The sequence below is a fragment of the Vanacampus margaritifer genome, chromosome 3, assembly GCF_051991255.1.
Source record: "Vanacampus margaritifer isolate UIUO_Vmar chromosome 3, RoL_Vmar_1.0, whole genome shotgun sequence".
Lineage (NCBI taxonomy): Eukaryota > Metazoa > Chordata > Actinopteri > Syngnathiformes > Syngnathidae > Vanacampus > Vanacampus margaritifer.
The window spans coordinates 11,938,127-11,964,190 of NC_135434.1; the positions used below are offsets into that span (position 1 = coordinate 11,938,127).

General features: G+C 42.3%; 1 protein-coding gene across 2 annotated transcripts in view; it reads left to right on the top strand.

The window, feature by feature from the left end:
• ptch1 (patched 1) overlaps positions 1-26,064 on the top strand; it is a 60,509-nt gene that overhangs the window by 13,418 nt on the left and 21,027 nt on the right. For both annotated transcript variants that reach the window (XR_013293540.1, XM_077562168.1), the window contains exons 3-15: positions 9,094-9,283; positions 9,443-9,512; positions 9,870-9,961; positions 12,769-12,967; positions 13,069-13,190; positions 14,235-14,382; positions 15,734-15,865; positions 15,949-16,104; positions 16,579-16,677; positions 17,898-18,023; positions 22,214-22,332; positions 22,887-23,490; positions 24,148-24,457. Coding sequence is in view for 1 of the 2 variants with exons in the window: in XM_077562168.1 (XP_077418294.1) it covers positions 9,094-9,283; positions 9,443-9,512; positions 9,870-9,961; positions 12,769-12,967; positions 13,069-13,190; positions 14,235-14,382; positions 15,734-15,865; positions 15,949-16,104; positions 16,579-16,677; positions 17,898-18,023; positions 22,214-22,332; positions 22,887-23,490; positions 24,148-24,457 (2,367 nt within the window). In the remaining variant the exon portion in view is untranslated. The remainder of the gene's footprint in view (positions 1-9,093; positions 9,284-9,442; positions 9,513-9,869; positions 9,962-12,768; positions 12,968-13,068; positions 13,191-14,234; positions 14,383-15,733; positions 15,866-15,948; positions 16,105-16,578; positions 16,678-17,897; positions 18,024-22,213; positions 22,333-22,886; positions 23,491-24,147; positions 24,458-26,064) is intronic.

The window sequence follows — 26,064 nt, forward strand, 5'->3', positions numbered from 1 at the left end:
TACGATCATCCGTGAGTGAGATCAACCGAGACTAATTACGATCACAAGGATTAGCTGCACATGCTTTTGCTAACCATTTTTTAAATAATTGATTAATTCTGTCAATTATATTTCAAGTGACGAATCAGATTAAAAACACATTCGATCCAAATTTCCATCCTTTTGTGATACGAAAACACTGCAGAAAATGCCAATATATATATTACGATTCCGTTATTGGTTTGGTCTGTGAGGTGCAGTGTTAAGGAAAGAGGAAAGGGATGCTATACTACACACCAGCTGATCTCTAGTTGGCTGCATTCTGCAAAGTACGAGTTGCGTGTGATGAGTTTTTGTGATCGTCAATGAAAGGCATTGATCGACATGCCGATCACATACTTTTCTATGGAAATTGGCTAAGCATGATCAGTGGCCCATCGATCAGAGCAACACTTGTTATTATTGGGAAGAATGGTGAACTATTGGTTAGCACATCTGCCTCATGGTTATTTGGTTTAGGGTTAGAATCTTTGCATGTTTGATTTGATGAAGTCTCTAAATTACTCATAGCTGTAAATGTGAGTGTGATAGATATTGTATTGGCCCGAAACCTCCTTTGTCACGATTTGATCAGTTTAGTATTTTTTCACATTGGTCAGTCCACATGGTGTTATTTTATGAATATATTGACCAATCTAAAGTGATTCAAAGTGAATTGTGCTCTTTGACGATGCATTGTTAATTGTTGAACAAACTTGCCGTATTTGGGGCCTCCTGAATAGTAATGATTTTGGAGGTACAATGATTCAGCCCCTTTTTTTATTGACTGGTAACCAGTCCAGGGTTTAACCTTAACCTACCTCTTAGCCCAAAGTCAGCTTAGTTAAGGTCAAGCTCACCTAGCATCCCAAATCGACAGTGCAGGAAAATGGATAGTATGGGAGAAAGGGCAACACGGTGGAATAGTGGTGGTTAGCACATTAGCCTCATCATTCTGAGGTTCAGGGTTCGAATCTAAGCATGTTCTGATGCTTGCATGGGTTTTATCATGCCTCTATTCTACTCTGACTTTGCTGTTGTTTTTCCAGGCTTCTGATTAGTGAAATAGTGCTTCAATGCCAGCAAGTATATTTTCATTTGGTTGGAGGTTTTGTTAAACCCGTCATTGTAAGTGGCTGTAGATTATTTACATTTGGTAAAATGTGTAATCTATTGAGCCTGAAGGAAATTCTGGATCAGTGAACGTTTTTGGTGGCAGGACCGACGTGGGTCTCTAATGCCATCTGAACATTATCAGTTGCCATTGTCAAGGAATCATCTTTAAGTCCGTGGACATGTGGTCCATGAATGTGAACTCCAAGTAACCTTCCAATTCAGGACCGCTGAGGTAACCACGGCAACTTGACGTAAAAGCGAAGAAGTTTGGTGGGGGAATGAAAACAATTTGTCGTAGTGAGCGTGCGCCACGCTTTAGGAATGTGCCACTTGGGGACACCTGGAATCACGGGGGCTATCTTTCCAGGAAATGACGGCGAGATGGCTGCTACAGATTGGCTGCTTCGGCCGACGGGATGTTGGCCAATCAAGCAGCAGTAGGGAGGGGCTCAGCTGTGTTGAATTTGATAGACACCGATACGAATTTTCCCAACTGAGCCGGAGCAACAATGTGCTCAGATATGGCACAGTTATTTTTAATTGTACGCCAGCCAGTGCATTTTCTAGCTCTCCTTCCAGTACTGGGTGAATCTGCTGGACTTGAATACATTTTTTTTTTTTTTTGAGTGGAGGGGGTGTGAGGGTAGACCTGAATGAAGGCAGCAACGTGGAAGAATCTGCCCATTGAGAGAGTGTGTGAATGTACACCTCATTCCGACTGCTAAATACACCCATTTTAGGGGCTGCAGGGGCCGGACAGGTGATTAGCATAATCAGGGGCGAGGGAATCCATACATATGTTAATGGAGGGTGTTGAAACTGGTGATGGGGGTTTGAGTGTCGTAGCCGCACATGGAGGTAACACATTTATGTCACAGCACTTCCCTTATACGTCTACTCATCTTTTCTCATTTCTAATTCAAAATTTTCCCCTCTCCAAATCAAACTTATATTGCGGTGTCCTTCCTCCATGTGGTGGCCCCCTCCCATCTAAAAAGGGAGAAAGCAGGGGACTGTAGTAAGGGGGAGGGCTTCACCCAGGGTCAGATGGGGTCTCGGCTCTCAGTGAGGCCTTTCATCACATATTTGTGGCTGTATGCACACCTGCATTGCTGAGCCCACATTCAAAGCTACAACTGCACTTTTTTTTGGAACGGCAGGGACCGCTGCCCAAAAAAAAAGATCTCCCAAACTTTAGCTCACACTGCACCGCCACAAAGTTTGGAGAATGGTGCCTGTATATGCTGTATATATATTTTATTTAGCAATGAGGTGGTGAACATGAAGCCTGTGGGCCATAAACATCCAGTCCGTGCAGTTATCCGGGCTGCCATGCGTTTCTAAAAACAAATAAAATCTCAGAGGAACTATTATAAAAAATCCACAAAAACACTATCATGTTTGACTACTGTTGTGCCCCAATTTACACTTCACAGTTCCTACTCACTTGCCTTATAGTGATGCATTTCCACCCGCAGATCCAGGTAACAAAAGTTACTATTTCTCATACCTGTTCATCTGACATTCCAAGTGTACTGATCTGATGCCATATGAATGACAAATGGTCACTTCCTGGTTGAGCAGATTGTTCCGTTTGAATGATTCGAGGCTAGAAATGACACCAATAAACACACATGCTAATGTTAGCGCAGCGTGTTGTGGTGTGCTCTGGAAACGGCAGTATTTTGCAGTACTGTACTATATTATGCCCACAGTCTCACATTGGATAAATCAGTCACATGTCAAGAAGTAAAAACAGGACACTTAGGCGTGACACGTATTCCCGGAAGTGTCCACAATGATGAAATTTACTGTACACTAACGATATGATTTCATAGGCAACTTAGTAGGGGTGAAACAAAATCCTATTCGAATATGAAATTGTTCTATTTGAAAATTGTTTGCATCCTTAAATTTTATCACACGACTCATATCAAATTGTCTTTTTTGAGAGATGTATAGTACACCAGATATACAAAGTAAATCAGTTTGATGTTGCTGATGATTTGTTGTTGGAATTTAATTAATGTGAATAGTTTGGGTTTCGGAGAGCTTTTTAAATACATATTAACAATAAACATGACAAAAGCTACAGCCCTACCAGATCAAATCAAATCTTAATCGAACCAATCAAACATTTTTTAAACCTTGGCTCTTATTGGTTTCCATGTATCGAGAATTATATCGAATCGTCTTTTGTGGAGATGCACACCCCTATTCTGTATCGTCCTTTAGTGTTTGTCATCATTTATTTATATGGAAAAAAGTATTGGGACACATGGCCGACCCGACACATACAGGATGTTAACATGGAGGAAAATATGGGGTTGTTGCATGACAAATTGAAGAACTGAGTTTCCTGGTCTAGTAACGGGTCTAGTAAAACCAAGAAGAGACAGCAGATGTTAGAAGGCAGTTGAGGAGGAAGAGCAATGATTTTGTGGTCTGATTGGTGGCAGCAGCTGAGTGGTTTTAAAGGCAGGAAGGAGGCAAATGGACAGCAGACATATATTGGGGATTTCCTGTGGTAAACCATACCTGGCGTCACAAGGACACCGACGGGTTTTGTCACTATTCTCGTAGTGTGAGTGAAGGAAGTTGATTTATAGTCACACAATAATTTACCGGTACCTCCCCTGAAATACAATTCTCAGACAGTTTTGTTGTTTTTTCTCTCCTTTTGATGTAAATTTTACCCCTGCCCTTGGATCAAATATGGTACGATCTGGTGGCCTGCTTACATATGGATAGATTGTTCCTGAGGGGCTATTTTAGTCTCAGCATGGTGTCATATCACGCTTACAAGTTATTGATCCTGCGAAGGCTGTGTGTGCGCATTTTAGTGTACATGCCAAGTCATTTTTCCATCTGACTTTTGGGGTTCTCAGGGCATGGGAGGTCACCTGGTGCTTGGTGGCGGAGAGATGACCTGGTTTCGGGGGGCTTCCTCCCCCACCACAGGGGGTCTCTGCTGATAGGGTCTCTAATCCAGCTAATCCGTTCTCGACACACACACACACATGCACACACACGAACATCCACAAATTCACATACTAAGCACACTTGCACACGCATTGTGATACAACACGCTCACGTCTGGCTCATTTACTACCATGAAGTTATGTTTTTATGAGTTATTATTTGAGGTGTTAAAGAAATGCTTATTTCACCAGTCGGTTGCCCATCTGTGTGTGTTTTATTATTGATATTGTTTGTGCATGTTTTCCTTGCTTCTGTTGTCAAGCGTGCAACATGTGTATGCAGGGCGTGGGGCTCTGTTGTCATGAAAGCGGCAGAAATGGTGGGGACTTGGGGCGGGAGAAGAAAAAGGGGGCTCTGACTTTGACAGAGGGGCCGGGCTGATTGCCATCATGATCTGGCCAATCACAGTCCAGCTTTGAATAGAGCAAAAAAAGGGAGGAGGAGAAATGGGGAGTTCAGAGCTGAAAGGAAGGAGGGAGGGTATAAGGGGAGGGTGTTGGGGGTCAGTGTCAGTTCCTTAGAAGCCCACTTTCTCTCCCTCCATTATCCAGAAAAGAGGGGAGCAGGGGTTAATGTTATGCAACACGCTGAATACTACCACTCACACAAGCCTTCTCCTCACTCATCTAACACTTTAAAAGCGTCGATCTATTGGACTGTTTGTCATATTCACTCCAAGATAGATTACAAGTGTACGCATTATGGACAAAAGTATTGGGACAACTGTCTTACCTTTTAGAAAGTGTAAATGCACTTTGCAGCTTCTGGGAAGACTATAAGATAGTGGAATTTGTCTGTGGGAATTGTTTTGCTCATTCGTTCAACAAGTGTTTGACGGCTTTCTTCTTTCATACACAACTTATACAAGCACGCCTATTTGGACCCTAGAATAACAATATGTAATCACTAGTGCTGTCAAAGTTAAAGCATTAACTGATTAATTAATCACCCAAAAAAATTGCATTAATCATGAATTAACGCAGATTAATTGCACATCTAAATAAATAAAATTTAAAAAATAAATTATATATATATATATATATATATATATATATATATATATATATATATATATATATATATATAATTTTCATCGATTGTTAATTAAGATACAGTCAAATATGTAAGATAATTTTTGATCTAATCCACTAAGCAGTGTTCTGTAGCTGGTATAAAATTACGTTTTTATTAATTAATTAATTTTGCTGCATATTGGTAATGTCATTTAAAGTGTGCCATTTGCAAACCAATAAAAATGTGTACAATCTATGCAATAGTGTGAGTGCAGAGTGGCCCCACAAAGGGAGGAAGTGAGGAATGGAGATGGCACAGGAAGTAGTTGAACGTCAGGAACACCTTTCAGATGCCGCCACACATTGGGGTCAAGCAGTTTTGTGAGGAGAAGTAATATGGGAATATGTGTCACTGAGGAAACACATCTGTGTGTGTACACACACACACATTTTCTTGGTCCAGCTGGGGTGTTAATTTCACCCTGAGGCTGTGTAAGTGTTGACCCCAAAAACGCTGTAACCTCATGAAGTGAGGAATTCTGCACGCCCGAGGCCATCATGTGCTGTTTTCTGTCCGCCGACTACATTCCTTTAAGTTGTCCCTTCCTTCGTTCTGACAACTTCCGGTGGCACCCCACTACGCACTCACTACTGTCCCACAATACGAATAAATAAATGCGGCCCTTCCCATGTTTCAATTTCCTCTTTGCATTGGACTTGAACGGAGCCTGGGAGGTCAACTTTAACTCTCGAGTGTTGAGTGTGTCAGACAGGCCAGCCTGCTAGTGTCTCCAAATCACTTCCATGCGTGCTCCTTTTTTTTTTTGGGGAGGAAAGGAAGAACAGCGTAACGTCGCCGCATGTCGCTCTGCTTAGACGTGGCCTGCTATTAATGAGGAGTATTACAAACATGCGATCAGATGGGAATGCTTCTCGTGGTTCGGGGAATAAAAAGAAATCAAGTATGTTTTCCTAATGCCCCGAGACATGCCTCCCCTCTACCCCCCCTCTTCTCTGGGTGGTCCGGCCCCAGCAGAACAAGCATGCTTATGTTTAACTTTAATGCCATTACAACGCCCTGCAAATATTCAATCTATGCCCGCTTTCACCAACCAAGCCGCATTGTTAAATTGGGTTAATAAAATTTGGGAATTTTTCAAACACACTTAATGCTTCCTGTATGGGTATGTGGATACATACAGATCCTAGGAATTGGCCGTCTTTCAATAAACTGATTATGCACAAATTATTTAATAATGAATGTGCACAAATCTGCACTGGCTGGTAATGTTATCATTTTGCCCCCCAACCCCCCTCACACCAACCCCATCTCCACCCCACAAGAAATGGACTTTCAACCAAACCCTGCCACCAACGCAACAATCGATAATGCAGAAATAAATTACAGGGGTGGGGGGGTCATTACCTTTTTTGGGGGAGCACATTTCTTCAACCTAAATCTAATGTTCTTCAGGATGAACAGTGGCGTTGTGACAACTGAAATCTAAAAGACATACAAAAACCAATGATGCAGTTCTGTGTGCATTTATTCAACTTAAATGTTTATTAGCAACAAAGCCAACGCCATTTCTGTAGACAACTATGTCTAAAGAAATGACTCTGTGACTCAGCCCCTTTTATCTGCGAGTGGCTAGTAGTTGCCTTTATTGATGTATGGCTGTGAGACTACGCTGCGTTTCTGGAGTAATAATAAGGGTCGGCATGGCTCAGTGGTAGAGTGGTCCTCTCCCATCCGTGAGGTTGTGGGTCCGATCCTCACCCCTAGTAACCATGTCGAGGTGTCGTTGAGCAAGACACTGAACCCCGATTTGTTCCCAGTGGACTGGGCATCGTCTTGCATGGCATCAGCCGACCACCCGTGTGTGTGTGTGTGTGTGTGTGTGTGTGTGTGTGTGTGTGTGTGTGTGTGTGTGTGTGTGTGTGTGTGTGTGTGTGAATGTACACAAAATAGTGTAGATAAAAAGCAGTCCATTTACTATTTTTTACCATAATGCATGGATCTTGGCGTCAAAATTCAGGCATATGAATTTAATATGAGTTTATATGAGTTTATTTATAAAAGTGTACAATTTGGTTCTGGCTTAAATTAAGGTTGAATGCCAACTCTCTCAAACGAGTTATTTTTTCAGTTATTTATTTTTCAGTAATTAACGCATGATCAAGTTAGTTAGCAGAGGTAGGCGTTCTAACCCAGTTCTTTCCATGTGGCGTGGCGTTCCTCTAGAAACGAGTCTGCGGACATGTTTGCACGAGTGCAGTCGCATGCGTTAGTCTACCCGTGTGTGTTTGTGCGAGAGGCTTTGCCAGGGCAGCTTGGCCGTGCCGGGGAGGAGGCGGCCAGCGGAAGGAGCTGAAAGGCCGCTTTTGTAGCCGGGGTGAGCTGTGAGCCGAGGGCGCACGCACAGGGCTTAGTCCCACCATGATACTGGGAGCAGAAGCTGGAAGAGAGCCACCCTCTTTATCACACACATATTCAGTCCACGTCGTCTGGCGCAGTGTGTTCGAGTGGAAGCATCGAATGTTGATTTGCTCATTGGCTGGCTGTACTCAGAGTGCTCTCGTTCATGATACAAATGCCGATAAGGTTGAGGCCAGGCGTACATGACTGTGGCTTTGCTCTGCACGACTACAAAGGATCATTTCCCCCGCTCACACAAATGTTGTCTCACGATGTGTGAATCCAATGAATGAATGAATGAATGAATGAATGAAGTCTGTGGCTTTTGCACATGTACTTAGACACTCACTGGTCACTTTGTTGGTTCCAATCTAAAGAGCGCTAATACAAGAGCAGTATGAAAAATGGTTCAGGCCACGTTGGTGGTGTGGGTCCAAAGTCTTAAACGTCAGTCACCATGGAATTAGCATTATACTTAATTGGGATACCCGACAAAAGATTTTTTTTTAGATCTTAACCAATTTTTTAAATGAGAGGCTACATATGGGAAAAAAATGGCGTGCATGCTTACTGCTCTTATAGTGTGTGATCTGCACTCCACCAGCACTCAGGAGTCTCCTACAACAAACAAGATGCCTCAAGACTGACTTAAGAGAGGCAGTTTGGTGCCACATATTATATACTGTACAACGAAGAAGTAGACAAGAACTCGAAGAAGCTAGGCTAATTGTTATCTGATATTGAGCTTGTGGTTACAATGAATGACTTGGGAGGCACATTATACAAACAAGGCCACATGAGCTTCAGGTTTCTTTGTAATTGCCTCTCATTCCGTTTTTACTTCCACAATCACAGCTTGGACAAACTGGGTGTGGTCCAACATACATAAAAATTTGCTTTGTAAAGGTTGAACAATGGCGATTGTCAGCACCAACCGATTTCTTAGCACATAGAGGAGGAAAAATCATTTTGAAGTTTAAACACATCTCACATTTAATGATTGATGATTAATGGTCAAGATAGAGACATCTGATAATCAGGACTTTTATGAATTTGATCAATAAGGAAGGAAAATGCTCACATTTGACCTGATTGTCAACATATATGCGTAACCTGCTTTAAATGTTTCTAAACTTGTAGCAGCACATGTGATTAGTTCAGTTACAGTAGGACATTTTGGACCCATGTTATTCAATTCTGTTTCACGCTGTATGAAGTATTATCAGTTGAACCACCTCAACTGCAATGTTCACTGTTGGAACAGTTCTCAACAAGGCAAAATATCCTTTTAAAATAATATCAAAGTTGGGGCAAAAAAACGGAGACTTTGAAGGCAAACTCCCCACTGAGAAGCAGACTGTTTTCTACTTTTCCTTTACTACTTCTTTTATAACTGATACTAAATCTTATCAATGCTTGTCTTATTGCAAAAGAACATCTAGCCCGGCGTTTGTACCATCAAACGTTTTAAAGCTCCTACTCTAAAATACATAAGCTTTCCATTATACAGTATTACTTATTGACGCTCGTATCCTTTCCCGGCAGTGGGCGGGCGTGTCAACCAGGAACTGAAGTACACGCGACAGAAGATCGGCGAAGAAGCCATGTTCAACCCTCAGCTCATGATCCAGACGCCACGCCAGGAAGGAGCCAGTGTGCTGACGGTGGACGCGCTGCTACAGCACCTGGAGTCAGCCTTACGAGCCAGCAGAGTTCATGTTTACCTTTATAACCGGTAAATGTCCATATGTGTCACCATCATTTCACACCTATTCAAAAGAGCTCTACACGCAGCTCTATTACAATTTTTTCATAGATACAGTATCAAGTTGAAATCATATACTGTATTTGGTGTGATGACTACATTTCGTTTCTCCTTTTTTTTTTTTTTCAGACAATGGAAATTGGAACATTTATGCTACAAATCAGGAGAACTAGTCACGGAAACACATTATATGGATCAGGTAAGATGGGCCAAGACGGTATTTTCTCTCTCTGTGGTGACATACAGTATATGCCATTCTGAAAAAAAAATAAAAAATTGCAGACTTAGACCTCCCTAAAACATACTCAGTTTCACTTGAAGATTATATTCACTAGTTACACCTTCACAATCTAAATAAATACAGTATACATGTAATACAAAAGTTGCATCGAAAATGGTGCCTTTACAAAGATAATAATCCTCAGTTTTAATGAGGTGTTCATTTCACATCATGTAAGATGAATTAAGAGTCCACAACCAGAACAAATAACGCATGTCTAAAATTTCTGGTCTTAATTTAGGATAACCTAATGTGTGTACATGTGTGTGTCACCAGATCATAGAAAAACTTCATCCCTGTCTCATCATCACACCTCTGGACTGTTTCTGGGAGGGAGCCAAGCTCCAGTCTGGGATGGCCTATTTACCGTAAGTAAGGTGTAGTTTACCTTTAGCTCTAAATCAGCTGGGATCGACACCCATCTTGAAATTGTTGTCATGGCAGCACTATAACAGTGAGCTTGTTTACAAGACAGCGAGGAAGCGATGGGGATCTCTGGATCTTGTTTTTCTATCTTTTATGTGTGCTTCCCAGGCACACTCAACCCAATCATCAGACTCCACAAGTGTATGTTTGCATGTGTGTGTGTGTGTCCTGAATTCGTCCCCTCTGAAGGCTCTATTGTAGTGTTTGCTGGCATGCGTATCGCTGGCGATCGCTTCTCTTCAGCCCTGGGCCTCACATCATTGTCTGGCCTTTCTGTTGCTAATGGCCTGTTGCTACAGTAATACTTTTTTTGCAGCATACGTGCGTTTGCGCGCACGTGTGTACTTCCATGCGTGTGTGTCACTGGCTCAAGTTGAGTCATCTTAAGTAGTAGTTGCCTATCGATCGACACACGCAATCCTTCAGTTCGTCCTTTATGATGAGAAGTGGTAGATGAAGTTTTTACCATGTTCTGGTTGGGAGGCTGGGAATAATAACCCAAGCCTGGTTAAGCACATACAATGTGCTCTGAATGACAGAGAGAGAAAGAGAGAGATTTAGGCTGGAATGTGCGAGGCATGGAGAGCTTAGAAAGGACAAGGAGCGCTTGGAGCAGGAATCCGACCCTGGCACTGGGAGTTCCTCTGTCACCTTGCAAGGGTTGAAATAAAAGAAAACTTGGTATTATTCCTTTACATGAATACTTGTCTGTCAGCCTCATGCCACCATTCTCCTGCTTGCGTTTATGTTTGTCAACAAGACAACATCTCGGTCAAGCCCCCTTCTCAGAAACATTTTCATCCTCAATGCGGCAGTTCGATGTGCAAGCAATACAGTATTTTCTAATTGGTGGCCTTTGCTCCTGATATTGGCCGGTTTATTCAACTCCATGTCTGTTTTGAATGCATTACTTGGAAAACTGTAGCATTGCAGTATTAAAGGTCTTCTGACTAACATCATAGCTGCTCTCCTGATTCCATCTATCCGTTTACTATAGCACATGTCCGCATTTTGGGTTGTTTGCTTGTTGGGTTGGTTGCTCGTTTAAAGCAAGAGGCGGGTTACAACTCGGACTTGTCGCCAGTCAATCATGGAGCACATACAGACAAACAAACTTTCTCACTCGTATGCACACTTATGAACAATTTAGAGTCTTGAGTGAACCTAACGGATGTTTTTTGCAATGTGGGAGAAAGCCTAGGCATGCGCAGAGACTGCATTTTAGGCTGAAGCTGAGGTTCGAATCCCAAACTTCAGAAATATCTGGCAGGTGTATTAACCACTAGATTAATTGTTAGGTACAATTGTTTACAGTCTCTTGGAACTGGGCGACCAACAACAACCTTGGATAACGAGCCACGTGCTCCTTTATTAACATCAAATATGATAATAGCTTTCCGCAAAACCTTGTAAAATGTGCTGGAATGACCACAGAAGAACCCATTGCATTACTATGGTCTAATTTAAAGAGAAACTGTGTTGTGTTCTAAATGGTACAGACCAATCCCTGGTTCAAAAGGGCACCCATCCGTCCATTTGCAAGGTCTTACAAAAAACTCCATGAAGAAATTTCTTTCTTATTAACAACTCGACCAGCAAACACAATCACAGCACTCCATGATTGAGTTTTTTTTTTGCTTAGTTTAGCTTTAGGGCTACGTTCTGCTCTGCTAAGGGACATTACAGACGCTCCCCAACTTACGAACGAGTTACGTTCCGAGCGATCGTTCGTAAGGTGAATTTGTTCGTAAGTTGCTTCAGTGCTATATTTTGTATTATAATTTATGTTTAAAGAGAATACGTACAGTACTGTACTACGTATGTTAGAGAGAGAGAGCGAGAGACACACACAATATGTACATGTACATAATAAGATAAATAAAATGAAGTTTAACTTACTTTTGGAAGATGTACTCGATGCTTAAGGATTTGATGGAGGAGGAGGAGGAGGAAGAGGAGGATTTTATATCATGAGAGGTTCTTCGTCGTCGCTGGAATGGGCTTCAAAAGTTACTTCCTCCTCTGTAACTTCAATGTAGAAGTTGAGGGTCGCGGAGAAGAAGATGAGGGTTGATGAGTGTCTTCCTTGGAGAATTTACTAGAAACTGACCGAAAGAAGCGATCTAACTACGATTGCACAGTTTTCTTCTTTTTTCATCATAAATGATGCGGTAGCACTGTATGGCATCATTCAATTGATTTGCAACCTTTGTGCAACGTTCAATATTTGGGTCTTGCTGCTCGAAGAGTGCGATGGCTTTATCTATGAGCGACAGGCGTTTCTTCTTCTTCCTCCTCCTCGACACGTTGCTGAGCCTCCAATGCTGGGTGAGCTCTCACAGCGCCAAGCGTCGGTATTAGCGGCGGAAAGAAGCACTACAGTACTCGGAAAAATGTGCGCAATACAAAATCTAACTTACAGCATCTCTTTCCGAACATTTTTTGACATGCGCGCAGACATGTTCGTATGTACCGTTGTTCGTAACTCGAATGTTCGTAAGTAGGGGAGCGACTGTACAGTCTTTATCTAACTTCTCCAGACATACTTACTATATTCAGCAGATAGACTTGGCATTGTCAACATTCACTCAACCCATCTGTCCCATCAATCAATCCATCCATTTTGCCCAGCGGTTACTAGTTGTCATTAGAAACAAGTTTGATTGAAGATTATAGTCAATCAAAAGAAAAGGTGTTTAAGTACAGAAGTATGGTTTTACTCTTATTTGCATTTCTGTCCTGCACACAGTGGTAAAGACCCTTTGCAGTGGACCAATTTGGACCCCAAGGAGTTCCTGGAGGAACTGCGGCGGGCACACTTCCCCGTGGAAAGCTTCGAGGGCATGTTGGAAAAGGCAGATATCGGCCACGGCTACATGGACCGACCCTGCCTGAACCCTGCCGACCCCGACTGCCCCCTCACTGCCCCTAACAAGAACTCCACCAAAGTAAGCACCTCTTTGTATATCTTTTGGCTCAATGTCGGATTTTTGAGGGTAGCTGTTGACAACTTATTTTCCCGTCTTTTTCACTTTTATCGCGCCAAAAGCCGATAGATGTGGCATGGACCTTGAGCGGTGGCTGCTATGGCCTGTCCAGGAAGTACATGCACTGGCAGGAGGAGCTGATTATAGGCGGGACCACCAAGAACGGCAGCGGACCCCTGCTCAGGTAATGCATCTAAGGATATCCAACAAGATCTGTGCCCTGCTTATTCTGTTCTCTTTTTTTCTTTTTCTTTTCATGTATTCTGAAATACACGAGTGCATGTGAGTGTGAGTGTGTCTGCGCGCACTGTAAATCTTGCAGTCATTAGCAGATTCCAGTGAAGTCTTCCAGTTCCAGCGGCTCCTTTTCAGCACGGACTACTCTGCATGGACACCACACATACACACACACACACACACACACACACTTATCTTTGTATCATCGTGGGGACATCTCATTGACACGATGCATTTCCTATCCCCTTCCCCGAACTCCAACCATCAAAAACGATTGTCTCCCCCCATTCCTTACCAAAACCTCATCCATAACCCAATTCAAACCGAATCTCTAAAACCAAGTCTTGACCCTCACAAAGAGGTCTGAACAATTTCAAGTCGGTCCCCACAATGGTAGTTAAACCTGGAAAAACACGCGTGTATGGGCCCCACAATGTAGCAAAGACAAAGGCACACACACACTGTACATACATACAGTACATGTGCTCACAGTGATCTATGGCCGAGCCAGTTTATCCAAATATACCACATTTTTAGCTGATTCTAAAGCAAGCAGTCAGACAAATCTTTCGGTTCATATGGAGGACACCTGTTCTATGTACACAAATGCCTTGCACTAAGCTTGTAAATGAATGGTCAATAAGCATGCATGAAACATTATTAGGGATCTGACACACATTTGGGGTCAACTTTTTTTCTTTTATTTACTTTTATTTACTGTGCTTGTTTTGGCTAAACCAAAGGGACAAAACATTTGCAGCTCTAATGAATTTACATTATGCCTGCAGATCCTTAAAAAGAACACAATTAAATGCTTGGCTAATTTATAGGTCTTGAATTTCAATGGGATGAATGTCAAGGCGTGTCACAGTGCTTTTGTCCATATTGTGTGTGTTCGTAGTTTTGTTTTTTTCTCTTTCCAAAAGAAAAAAAAAAAACGCTCCTTGCTGTGTTCTACTTCCATAAATATGAACGTCTCTTCTCCCTCCAGCGCTCAGGCTTTACAGACCATGTTCCAGCTGATGACTCCCAAGCAGATGTTTGAGCACTTCAGGAGCTACGAGGAGATTTCCCACATCAACTGGAATGAGGAAAAGGCCGCGGCCATACTGGAGGCCTGGCAGAGGAGATATTCCGAGGTACGCAAGCTAGACAAGTGAAGAGAAACCTCCTGTACTGTAAATCCTCAGCAATGATATTATAAATAACTAGCAGGATAGCATTTGAACAGGCATGGAAAGAGCACCTGATGGATGCTTGGCCACCTGATGATATTTAGTAAAGGTTAGTAGTGGGTAGAAAAGAAAGTATAGTAGTAGTAAGCTGGACATGTCTGGAATGCATTAGGAACATTTGGATCTCTCGTACAATCACTTTCCCAGCTGTGGCCCCATTGGTGGCTCGCGTGTGACATCATCTCACCTCCACCCCCACCCCACACCAAACCCCTGTTTGACACATAGTGACCTCGGTGTGTGCGTGTGTTTGCGCCATTCATCTTGGGGGCCCCGAAGTGCCGCCACAGAAAAAGATCATTTGTTCAATGGCGGTATATATTTTTTTTATCAATGGTTGTAATACAAGTTGCCGGCGTCGTGCTGTGTTGCGTGTGCTTAAATGTACGCCTTTGGGCGTGCCTGCAAAGATATGCACACGTGGGTGCAAGTGTGTGTGTTTGTAATGTGTGAGCGAGAAAATGTGTGTGTGAGAATGTGTGTCAGCCAGCCGCGTTCCCCGCTGAGCAGTAACTGCAGGTCAATGTTGAAGACATCTGTCTGCACACAGATAGGAAGACGGGGAGAAGGTGGATCATGGTACTGTCTTACAAAAACAAGTTTATAATGGATGCACAGCCCTGATTACCTCCCCCAAGGAGTTTTGGTTTTCTGCTATGTGAGACTTTCCCTGATTTGCTTGTTTTTGTGAGCAGCTTTCTGTCTGGATTTTTTCGACACACCTCAATTAGTGGCCTGGGGACTTTATTTTCTCAACTGTAGAAAGCACCAGGCTTTATTTAAAGTAAGGCATCTATTTGAGAGGATGCCAGTTTTTTTAAACTTACAATTGGAATTGGCCTTTTTTGTTTTTCAAATGTTTTGAATTTATAACATGTTTTGGCGAAAAGTAAACCTCATGAAAATCGGTTAAATTAGCATGTTATGACTTTGATGGGAACATCAACATACCCAACATGGCCGCAACATAGGGATGTCTCTTTTAGCTGGCTGCTACAGCGCGCTGGTGTATCTCATCTGTGTAGTACACCCTTTACTGGTCACTGACTATTTGCAGGGCACATATCCTGTAGACAAACGACTATTCACATTCACACTTATGGACAATTTAGAGACTTCAATGAACTCTGGACAGAATTCTGAGAGATTCTCCTACCCCAATTGCAGTGTTTTTATTTATTTGCTTCATTATAGCCAAATAAAGATCACTCATTTCACACTAATTCCCATTTGGCTCTTTTCCTTTAACTTTCAGGTTGTGTTGCAGAGTGTGGCAGCCAATTCATCCCAGAAGGTCTTGTCTTTCACCACCACCACTCTGGAGGACATTCTCAAGTCCTTCTCCGACATAAGCGTCATCCGCGTGGCCAGCGGCTACTTACTGATGGTAGAGGACGCCACCATTTGTCCATATATCCTATCGAGAGTATAGTATTCCCTCATGTGTCATCTTCTTCTTCAACCCCTCAGCTGGCTTACGCGTGTCTGACTATGCTGCGGTGGGACTGCGCCAAATCTCAGGGGGCCGTTGGGTTGGCGGGCGTCCTACTGGTGACGCTGTCAGTGGCGGCGGGCCTCGGCCTCTGCTCTCTACTGGGTATCACTTTCAATGCCGCCACTACACAGGTAACCTGACCACTATTGATTAAGAATGTGCCATTTTTTATGCTCAGCTGATTGTTAACATGGACAGTTAAGCCCAAAATTCAAAAATAAAATACGTAAAATAGTTCATTTTAAAAAATTAAATAAGCATCTTTCTGTATTTTTATTTTTATTTTTTTACATTGTTTTGTTTAGAATTAGTGGTACAGATAATTAACAATTTTGATGAAACACTGTTTTTTGTCAAATATTTGGTTATCTACAATATATCAATTAACAATTTATTTAATGAGATAAGTGTGGGGGAAAACATTTTAAGTAACCACTTTCAGGAAAAAAAAAATGCTAAATCAATTCAGCAACTACTACAGCATCTTGATAATGTAAACTGTAATGTAAAGGATGGAGCCAACTAGGTCAGGTATACCTAATGACGACTGAAAAAGATTATTAGAGCATTTGTTCTACTTAGCATGAATTGTTTTTTTGATGCAGGTGCTGCCGTTTCTGGCTCTGGGTGTTGGCGTGGACGATGTCTTTCTCCTCGCTCATGCCTTCAGTGAGACGGGACAGAACAAGAGGATTCCATTTGAGGTGAGTCAGGAAAAAAATCCAAACATTTCTCGCTCTTGTACAACCAAAATAGTTTGCACTGCCTGCTGAAAAAAACAAAAAAAAAGAGACATTTTCCCCCTGTTGTGCCATTCATACTTACCATTCTCCTGGATACGGAATGATCAATAATATCTAAGTCGTTAAGGATATTTTGCTCACTTCTTCTGCCGTGTGTTAAAAACAATTGTCAGGATGACTTTTCACTGTAACGGCAGTTTTCCATATTGCTGGGTTCTGTGTAAACATGTCTTCTGCTACAGCTCTCATTTGTCAGCGTTTGCAGGCTCTGAATCTTTAGCCTTTTTCACACTGCTTATTAACATAGATAATTTCCCTAGACTCACTAAATATAAATATTTTTACCACTTAACAGAGGATTTCTTCATTTGTATTTGAGTTACTTTATTTCTGCCCTATGGGAAGTAGTGATGCTCAAGTTAGCATCACTTGGTGCTAGCTTGATCGCATTATAATTTGATAAGAAACTGAAAATGTGAATAAGAAGTAACTGTAACTGTGCATACAAATTCATGCTAATTTAAAGATATTCTCTTTTCACTAAAGCAAAAGCAGACTTGAATAATGTCAAGTTTACGCTTTGCACGGCATCAAATTGACTTGTTTGCCATTGGAGCATTTAAATGTATTCTACAACAAAGTGTGTGGACACGTGTGTGAGAATTTAATCTCCTGTCGGGGAAAACAGGCATGCATTTGCTTGTTATTGTTGTGTCCTGCTCTCCCTCAACCTTCAGCTTCCTTTGAGGAGATGAAAACTAAACAGAGCTGAACCTGATCTTGCCTGTCTCTCTCTTTCTCTGTCTCTAACACACGCACACATGCACAAACATGCCTGCATGCAGACGCTCCCTGTGTGGTCCCGCACGTCGTCAAATCTTCACACAGTTGCCGCCAAAACCCTGCTGATGCTTATCTGTGTGCATTTTGAAAGGGAGTAAAATATGGGGGGGGGGAAATATTCAAAGTTGCCCAACAATCATTTTCACAGTGATATGCTGTGAGAGACAGCAGCTTGTTATGTTCTCCCTCTCTTGTATAACCTAATAGCACTTGAGCTAGCTGCAATCACTGTCAGTCAGCATCAGCGAGATGATAATACTCCTCCATCTCAAGTATTACACGTTTGCCCGTGGCTACAGTTGCATCAATAAGTCATTTCTTTGTCTTGTCTGGCTCAGGACCGCACTGGTGAGTGTCTAAAGAGGACCGGAGCCAGCGTGGCACTCACTTCCATCAGCAACGTCACCGCCTTCTTCATGGCCGCCCTCATTCCCATCCCAGCTCTACGGGCATTCTCATTGCAGGTACGGACATTTCTAATTTCAAAAGATTTATAGATCAAAAGAAAATAGTGGAAAGGGGAATTCATTTGTTTTAGTTATACAACTGTAAAAAAAAAAAAAATGTAGTGGAGAGAGAAAAATAAGGTTTTTGCAGTCATACAGTCATCTAATGACTCGGGTATTGCTGAAATTTGTTTTGTGTCCAATAAGTGTACATGTTAGCATTCCATTGGTAAAATTACCTTGTGTATGTAACCGCATTGAACACATTTTACTAAGCAGACAGACCCTTTGTTATGCCAAGTTTCATTTTCCCCTCCCAAGTCCAAGAAAAAGCAAAACACTTGTGAAGTCAAAGTTCATTGATATCTCGAGATGGCTCTGATAGTGTGAATTCCAACTTTTGTTTGACTTTTGAGGTATAGTTTTCCAGAACATTTTGTTTGCTCGTTTACACTTTTGGTTCTACTTTGGAGGTTCCTCTGTACTATGTGTTCAAGAAGTCTGTATTTAAATTTAAATCCACGTCCCCTCGTGGTTGGTCTGGTATCTATCCAGATTGTGGATGAGGTCCATGTAACTGAATCTGTGTGTGTGTGTGTGTGTGTCATGCTTATGTGTAAGTTTGCAGGAAATGTAGAATCTTTGTGGGAGGTTTAAAAAGCAATGAAACCCAATGATTTAGCTGTGCGTGCCTGTGTATGTGTATAAAAATGGGGGCAGGCATCATCCAGTGGGGGGCTCTGACTTCTCTTACATCTGTCACAAATTATAGACGTCATAAGAACAATGAAAAGTGGGACAAAATGGGTTGTCTGTTACTGCAGCAGAAATGCCTCACCCTTTCTATATATCACTCATACTGGTGGTTAAATAAAATCCATCCATCCATCCATTTTCTTGACCGCTTTTCCTCACAAGGGTCGCGGGGGTGCTGGAGCCTATCCCAGCTGGCTTCGGGCAGTAGGCGGGGTACACCCTGAACTGGTTGCCAGCCAATCGCAGGGCACACAGAGACGAACAACCATACTCACAATCACACCTATGGAAAATTTGGAGTGTTCAATTAACCTACCATGCATGTCTTTGGAATGTGGGAGGAAACCGGAGTACCCGGAGAAAACCCACGCAAGCACAGGGAGAACATGCAAACTCCACCCAGGAAGGCCGAAGCCCGGACTCGATCTCACGTCCTCTGCACTGGGAGGCGGACGTGCTAACCAGTCAGCCACCGTGCTGCCGCTTGTTGAATAAAATAATAATTACAATTAAAAAAAAAAAAATGGTGTTATGCAAATTATTTAGCATTGGTTAGTGGAAATTTACCAGAATTGGCTGATCAGACAATAATCTTCAGGGGTCCTCTGTTTACACTAGAGTTCCGTTCCTACGGCGGTAACGTAACTTTGACATACTGTAAATTCAAACACATGGTATTATTGTTATTGTTATTAAGAATGAAGTCTGAATACTTGGTCAGAAAGCAGGGTCACAGGCGTTCGTACTGAAGGACATTTGAAGAGGAATGTGGAACAGCTCCATCCTCGGATTAGGAGCCCAATATTGGGTTCAAAAGAGCAACATTTCCATGATTACCAACACCGCGGATTAAGCCTTGAGCAAAAATGTGTTGAAGTTTGGAGGCGACAACATCAATTCGCTGATATGCGGGAGAAGGCTTACTTGTTTGCTTGCTACAGTATATTTCTACGTGCCAGAGGCTACATGTACAAAATAAATTAATTCACTTTTGGTAGTGGTAAGAACACATGTTTGTATTAATTTATTTAAAGTTAAAGCATTGATGTCTTTTTTCATGTGGCATAGGGAATAGTTATCTCTCTGCTTAAGATGATTGCCCCTGTAATACACACACATACACGCAGAGGCCAGATTTCCAGAGTATTAGCATGTGTGGATGGATGGCTTTAGTACAGCCACTCTGTCAAACATGATCTATTTACCTCATGGGTCTGACACATGCAGGCTGCTTCATTGTAAGCTCACACTTGCATTTGCCTAATGCACATAGTATCCATTCTTACGTACGCTTCCTTTTGTGTGCTATTGTGCATCCAGTGTTTTGGCGCGCAAGCGTCCTTTCACTCTTTTCCACCCCTTGGGATCTACTTGGCACACTTTATAGTTGCAATGTAAACCAACTGTTTTGTGGATACAAGGCTAAAAACACGCATGCTAACATTAGCATACCCTGTTTTGGTGCCTTAGCTCTGGACATAGCAGTATTATACTCCGCAGTCTTTATTGTTACTTTTTTTTCCAGATACAATTGAGAAGTCGACACAGGTGACCCTCTTCTCCTCCATTATTATTCTTGTTTGTTAGTGTTTCTTCTTCTGACTTGAGCTCAATGGTGTTCACAGTTTCTTGCTATATCACGCTATTTTGAAAGCAAGCCCCCCCAATACTGATATCTGTGCAATGGATAAGAAGCATGTGGACAAAAGAGACAAACCCCCTGGAAAAAAAAAGTTCTGTCCTCATCAATGGTATTCTGGCTGGTTGGACAAAAATCTCTCACAAACACACTGACTGGGGAAAAAGTCTCCCCGTACGGCAACTCCATGTTTTACATGTTCCAATATTTTTGTCCAGGCAGTGTGTAGCTCTCTCAGCAAGAAGCACTTCCTGCTTCCTGTCTTCATTAGCTTCCCTCCCCATGTCGCTAGAGGGCAGGGAATTGTGTCCAGATAACGACACAGAGACACACAGTGGAACACACACGTTCATGTGTGGAAGACAGATGTGATGGTAAATCTTCCCACTCGGAGGTCAGCGAGCGGTCAACATAAGTGTGTGTGTGTGTGTGTGTGTGTGTTTGGAGTCATAGGGGATCAGTCTGGACATTAGTGGGCCAATTGAGAATTAATTGTTTTTGCACGGTGTCTCTTGTTGTCTCTCACATTACTCGTGACTACACAGTGAGCTGTGGAATGAGGAGGAGGTAACAGATGTTTGTTGTCTGTTGAGTAGCAATTTGTAGCGTTTCCCAAACTAGCAGATATGCGTGGGTATGCACATATTTTGTTGTGTTAGAGTTGTCTGCCCCTCACCTCAGGCCTCTTTACTCCTTGGGTGGTCTCTTGCGCACACACAAGACTGTGTGTGCCTATCGGCGTGTGTTTGTGTGTCTGTGTGTAGCGGTCTGGCAACCACGCAAGTCCTAGATTACGCACCGGGCAGCGCCCCAGTCGGATCCAACTACTCCCCACCATGATTCTCCTGCGTGCAGTGCAACAACTTCACAAGCTGAACCACAACTTGGATTACACATATACCTCATACATTTTTCTGGGCATATTCAAGTTTTTCAAGCGTAAAAGGATCATGGAATGACCTATTGCTCCCTTTTGACACAGGTTTATTCTTTTTCTCAAACAAAATTCAAATCTTCTTGAGTCTTAAAATGTTGTGTTAGGATGACTATTTTGAATATAGTTTTTTAGAGTCTAAAGTATGGGCACGTGGGCAAAAATGTATTACAAAATTACATTTTCAAAAACATTATATGAATAAATACCAGTATGGTACTTCTTTCTTTCTTCTTTTTTACTTGTTTCACTTTTGTAAAAGTTTAGTTTGTGGTCTTCAGCCCTTTATAAATAAAAAGTTTAGTAATGATTGTTTGTAATATCTTATATTATTATTATTATTATTTATTGTTTTTGTTTTCATATTTTTAGGTATACATAGATTATTTTATATAACATACAGTTAATTGATTATTCGTCTATTAATAGTAGTGGAATTTAGAGCAATAAACAATGTATTGTAATTATTCAATGTAATATTCCTTTAACTGTTACTAAATTAATTCAAATGAAGGCAAATAAAAAAAATAAAATTAAAATAATACACTTAAAATATGTTGAAAATAATAGAATAATGCTAGTATATTTTCTTAAACTATTAAGAACATTAAAAATAATAATAAATGTAGCAAAAGTGATATGGTTGTTGTAGTTATAGTTTGCAGTGGTGTGCTTGTATCATACTGAGAGCTGCTTTTTATTATTTTTACCATCTCACGTAGCTGATTAAGGTAACCAAAATGTGAGATAACTGGTTGTCCAGTAACAGGTAGGTCTTCTATCCGATTCCCAGCAAATGTTCAAAAAAATCACAGTTGTCTTTCCTCTATTAAAGTGAGTTTTCTAGTATGCTAACAGAGTTTTGTGTGTTTCCGTCAGGCTGCAGTGGTGGTGGTGTTTAACTTTGCCATGGTCCTGCTCATCTTCCCAGCCATCCTCAGCATGGACCTGTACAGACGAGAAGACAGACGCTTCGACATTTTCTGCTGCTTCTACAGGTATGGATGCACACACAAACTCATTTCTGTCAGTGATCTGACAGTGACTATGTGTGACACATGGCCTTTTTACCCTAATGACTTCCCAAGTCGTCTAGTGCTGTCTGCTGACCTGCTTTATTTGTTGTTTGTCTGCCTTGGCCTTTGTTGTGAAAGCGTCACCAGTCTACTGCCAGTCTGGGCATGCTTTTTGGCACAGTACTCGCACAGATGTGCGCAGTACACACACACACAAGTTTAAATCCTGGTTGGCTCAGCTCCTCACTTTCCAGAAAACACAGCATTCGGTGCACCTGCATAATCGACTGAGAGCCAATTCCAAGCTGTATCAAGACAGCTATAATACAGTAGAACCTCCCAGGTCAAACACAGTCAATTTCGGGAAATTGGTCCAATTTGTTTGTATTTCACTTCTTCCCATGAATAATGTACAAAAAGGGCTTCTGTTGCTACCTCTGAAGGCTTTAAATTACATTTGGTTTTGTCCCTTTATTCCAATGGGAAAGCATAAAAAAAGCCAATTTTGTTGAGTTCTAACATGTCTGTCTTTGCAGCCCATGTGCCAACCGCGTGATCCAGATGGAGCCTCAGGCGTACCTGGATGGATCAGATGGGAGCCGTTACAGCCCTCCGCCATCCTACCACACGGGGCTTCCCTCGTACCACACTCCTCCACCCAGCTATAGCCCGCCGCCCTCCTACAGCAGCCACGGCTTCGCCCAGCAGACCCAGATCACCATGCAGTCTACGGTGCAGCTCAGGACCGAGTACGACCCCCGCACGCAGGCTTTCTACACCACGGCCGAGCCCCGGTCTCAGATCTCCGTGCAGCCCATCAACCCGCCTCCTGGCCGGAGCAACCCTCGCAGCGACTATTACAATAACAACAATAACAACATTGGGAGGCGGAGTCACCGGACAGCTCGATATCGTCACTCCGGAGCTCCAGCTGCTGCTTCAGGCGCAGTCCCTCAGCAGGATTCTGCTTCAGGAAGCAGCCAGAGCCCAGAGAATAACAACTCCACGCGGGACTTGCTCTCCCAGTTCGGGGAGGCCTCGCTTGGCGTGAGGTGCATGGAGCCTCCTTGCACCCGCTGGACGTTGGCTTCTTTCGCTGAGAAGCACTACGCTCCGTTTCTGCTGCAGTCCACCACCAAGGTGAGCAGAGCAGAGTGGCTTCTGTGCGAGTGTGTGGGAGTTTGAACGAGGAGGGTTAGTCACCAGAGCTCATGACAGAGTAGGAGGAAATCTGGAGTCATGTCATATCTGAATCACACACAGTCTGACCTCAGTCTAGTGGGTGGCCGGCCCTCTCAAAACACTCGCACAACTCAAATCATCTGGTGGCCTGTACTTGACATCATTACAGAATCTTTTCTTTGTCTTTTCATCGTGCTGTCAAATATCTCTCCACTTTAGCAAATTATTTCATGCGCAATCCCCTGCTTGCTGCCAAACGGCTAAAAGGAACATTCCAGTTTATTCCATCTGCGCTCTTTGATCCACGATTATTAGCCAAATCTGGCAACACATGGTTAGATGATCAGAGGCTTTGTATACAAGATTATACAAACGCCCTTTAGAAGGAGATGAAACCGCAAGTGAATGTTGCTGGGGATGCGAGCGCTTTGCTCAGAAAATGTGCAGTGATGCATGTTCCCATACAGTCATTGTGTAGTGATTGAGAAAACACCTACGATACATTACAGTCAATGTAATGCAGGAGGTCAAATGTAAATAAACCCTTAACAATGTGCAATAGGACCAAGCCTTAAATGATTTGGGGATTGTGGCCCCCTGTCCTTCGTCTTGCAGGTGGTGGTGATTGTGCTCTTCCTCTGCTTGCTGGGGGTCAGCCTGTACGGTACAACCCAGGTGCGAGACGGCCTGGAGTTGACCGACATCGTGCCGCGGGAGACCAGCGAGTATGACTTCATCGGCGCCCAGTTCAAGTTCTTCTCCTTCTACAACATGTACGTGGTGACGCAGCGGGCCGACTACGCACACAAACAGCCGCTGCTGCACCAGCTGCACCGCACGTTTCGCACCATCCGCTACGTGCTGAAGGAAGACAATGGACAGCTGGCCCCCATGTGGCTTCACTACTTCAGGGATTGGCTGCAAGGTAATGTTGATATTACATGAAATGAGATTACAACCATAAGAGTCCAGTTTTCTTCGCCCACCTGGGACACAAGCTAAGGCTACATTCACACTGGGCATGATGACCCATTCAGATTTTTTTATGTACTTGTTTACAGTACCAAAACAAATTTGACTTCTAATGTGATACGCATGTGCACAAAGCACAATGTCAAGTGACACGCAAAAACGAGGTCACATGGCACAAAGTGTGAATATAGTGGCTCATTTCAAAATGACGGGTGAGTGAGGCGCGACGACGTAGAAATATTTTGGGAAATGGGACAACGCTGCTCGATCTTCTCATTTCATGGAAATGTCTACTAAAGATGTCACCTCATTGCCCCGTAGAACAAATGATCCGTCTACGTGGATGAAAGAATACTATCACCACAAATGTCCATTTTATATTTCAAGTTTCAGGTGAGATTCAAAATGTATAAAATTAACACTGTTGCTCTAAACAACTTTGCAGATTCATGGGCAATTGTCAATAGTCTTTCAAGCACTCTCCCCTACCTACGCGGCTCGCATATTTGGCTTTTGATGACATATAGGTCGGATGTTGAGCATTCAAACTGGAGACTCATTGGACACATATCCGATTTAAATCCATTTACGAAAGAGGCTGGGGTTAAATTGAAAAACAAAACAAAACAGAATTGTACTGTTCACGTTGCATGAACAAATCTGATATTGCATATAGTGTTTCCCACACCATGTTAATACTTGGGTGGGCCACCCAAGTAAACTGGCCACCACCCAAGAAGTTTTCCCAAAAATGTATTAAAAATACATTTTAAAAACATTCAAACGTAAATACAAATAAAATAAATTCTATCTAATTCAAATCTATGGGAAACACTGTAGGGGAAAAAATAGAATTGACCTGCATTATGAAAATAGCCTAAATGCAATGTATTCTGCTTAACACATTTGTGGCATTAAACAAACACAACTTATTTTGCACACTTTACAAATGCTCCAAATTGTAATTATCTGTGATTCTCAGTGTAGTATACACTGAATGGAATGTTCACACTGTACATAATTAATTCTAAAACATGTTATCAGTCCAGAACAGTATATTTGTTAAGTTCAGTGGTATTTATCTTTTAGAGACAATACATTTGCAATACATCTGTTAGAACTGTTTGTTTTCAAATGTTTATTTATGTGCAATTTTTATTTAACCTGTTTAAATTTTTCATTGATTAAGCACAGTTTTTTATGTGTCGGGGGGTAAGGAGGCTGTATTGGTTATAAGCCAATTGCAAGGCACATAAGGACAAACAAAAATTAGCAGTCACATTCACATCTAGTCTTTAATGAGCTTATTGGCCTCACATGCGTATTCTGGAACGTGAGGGGAAGCCACAGTACTTAAAGAAAACCCACAAAAGTGGCCCAAAGACGTGAAAACAATCAAGCACTCATTCTGAAACATAAGAAGTAGGACAAAGAAAAAAGGCACAGCTAATCCTCAAATGTTCACTGATCTGAGGTCTATTGAGGTTTACTCGCGCAATACGTTGTCTCGTGACATCGTTTCTGACGGCCAAAGAAAGCAGTTCCTTAAATTGTGTTAAG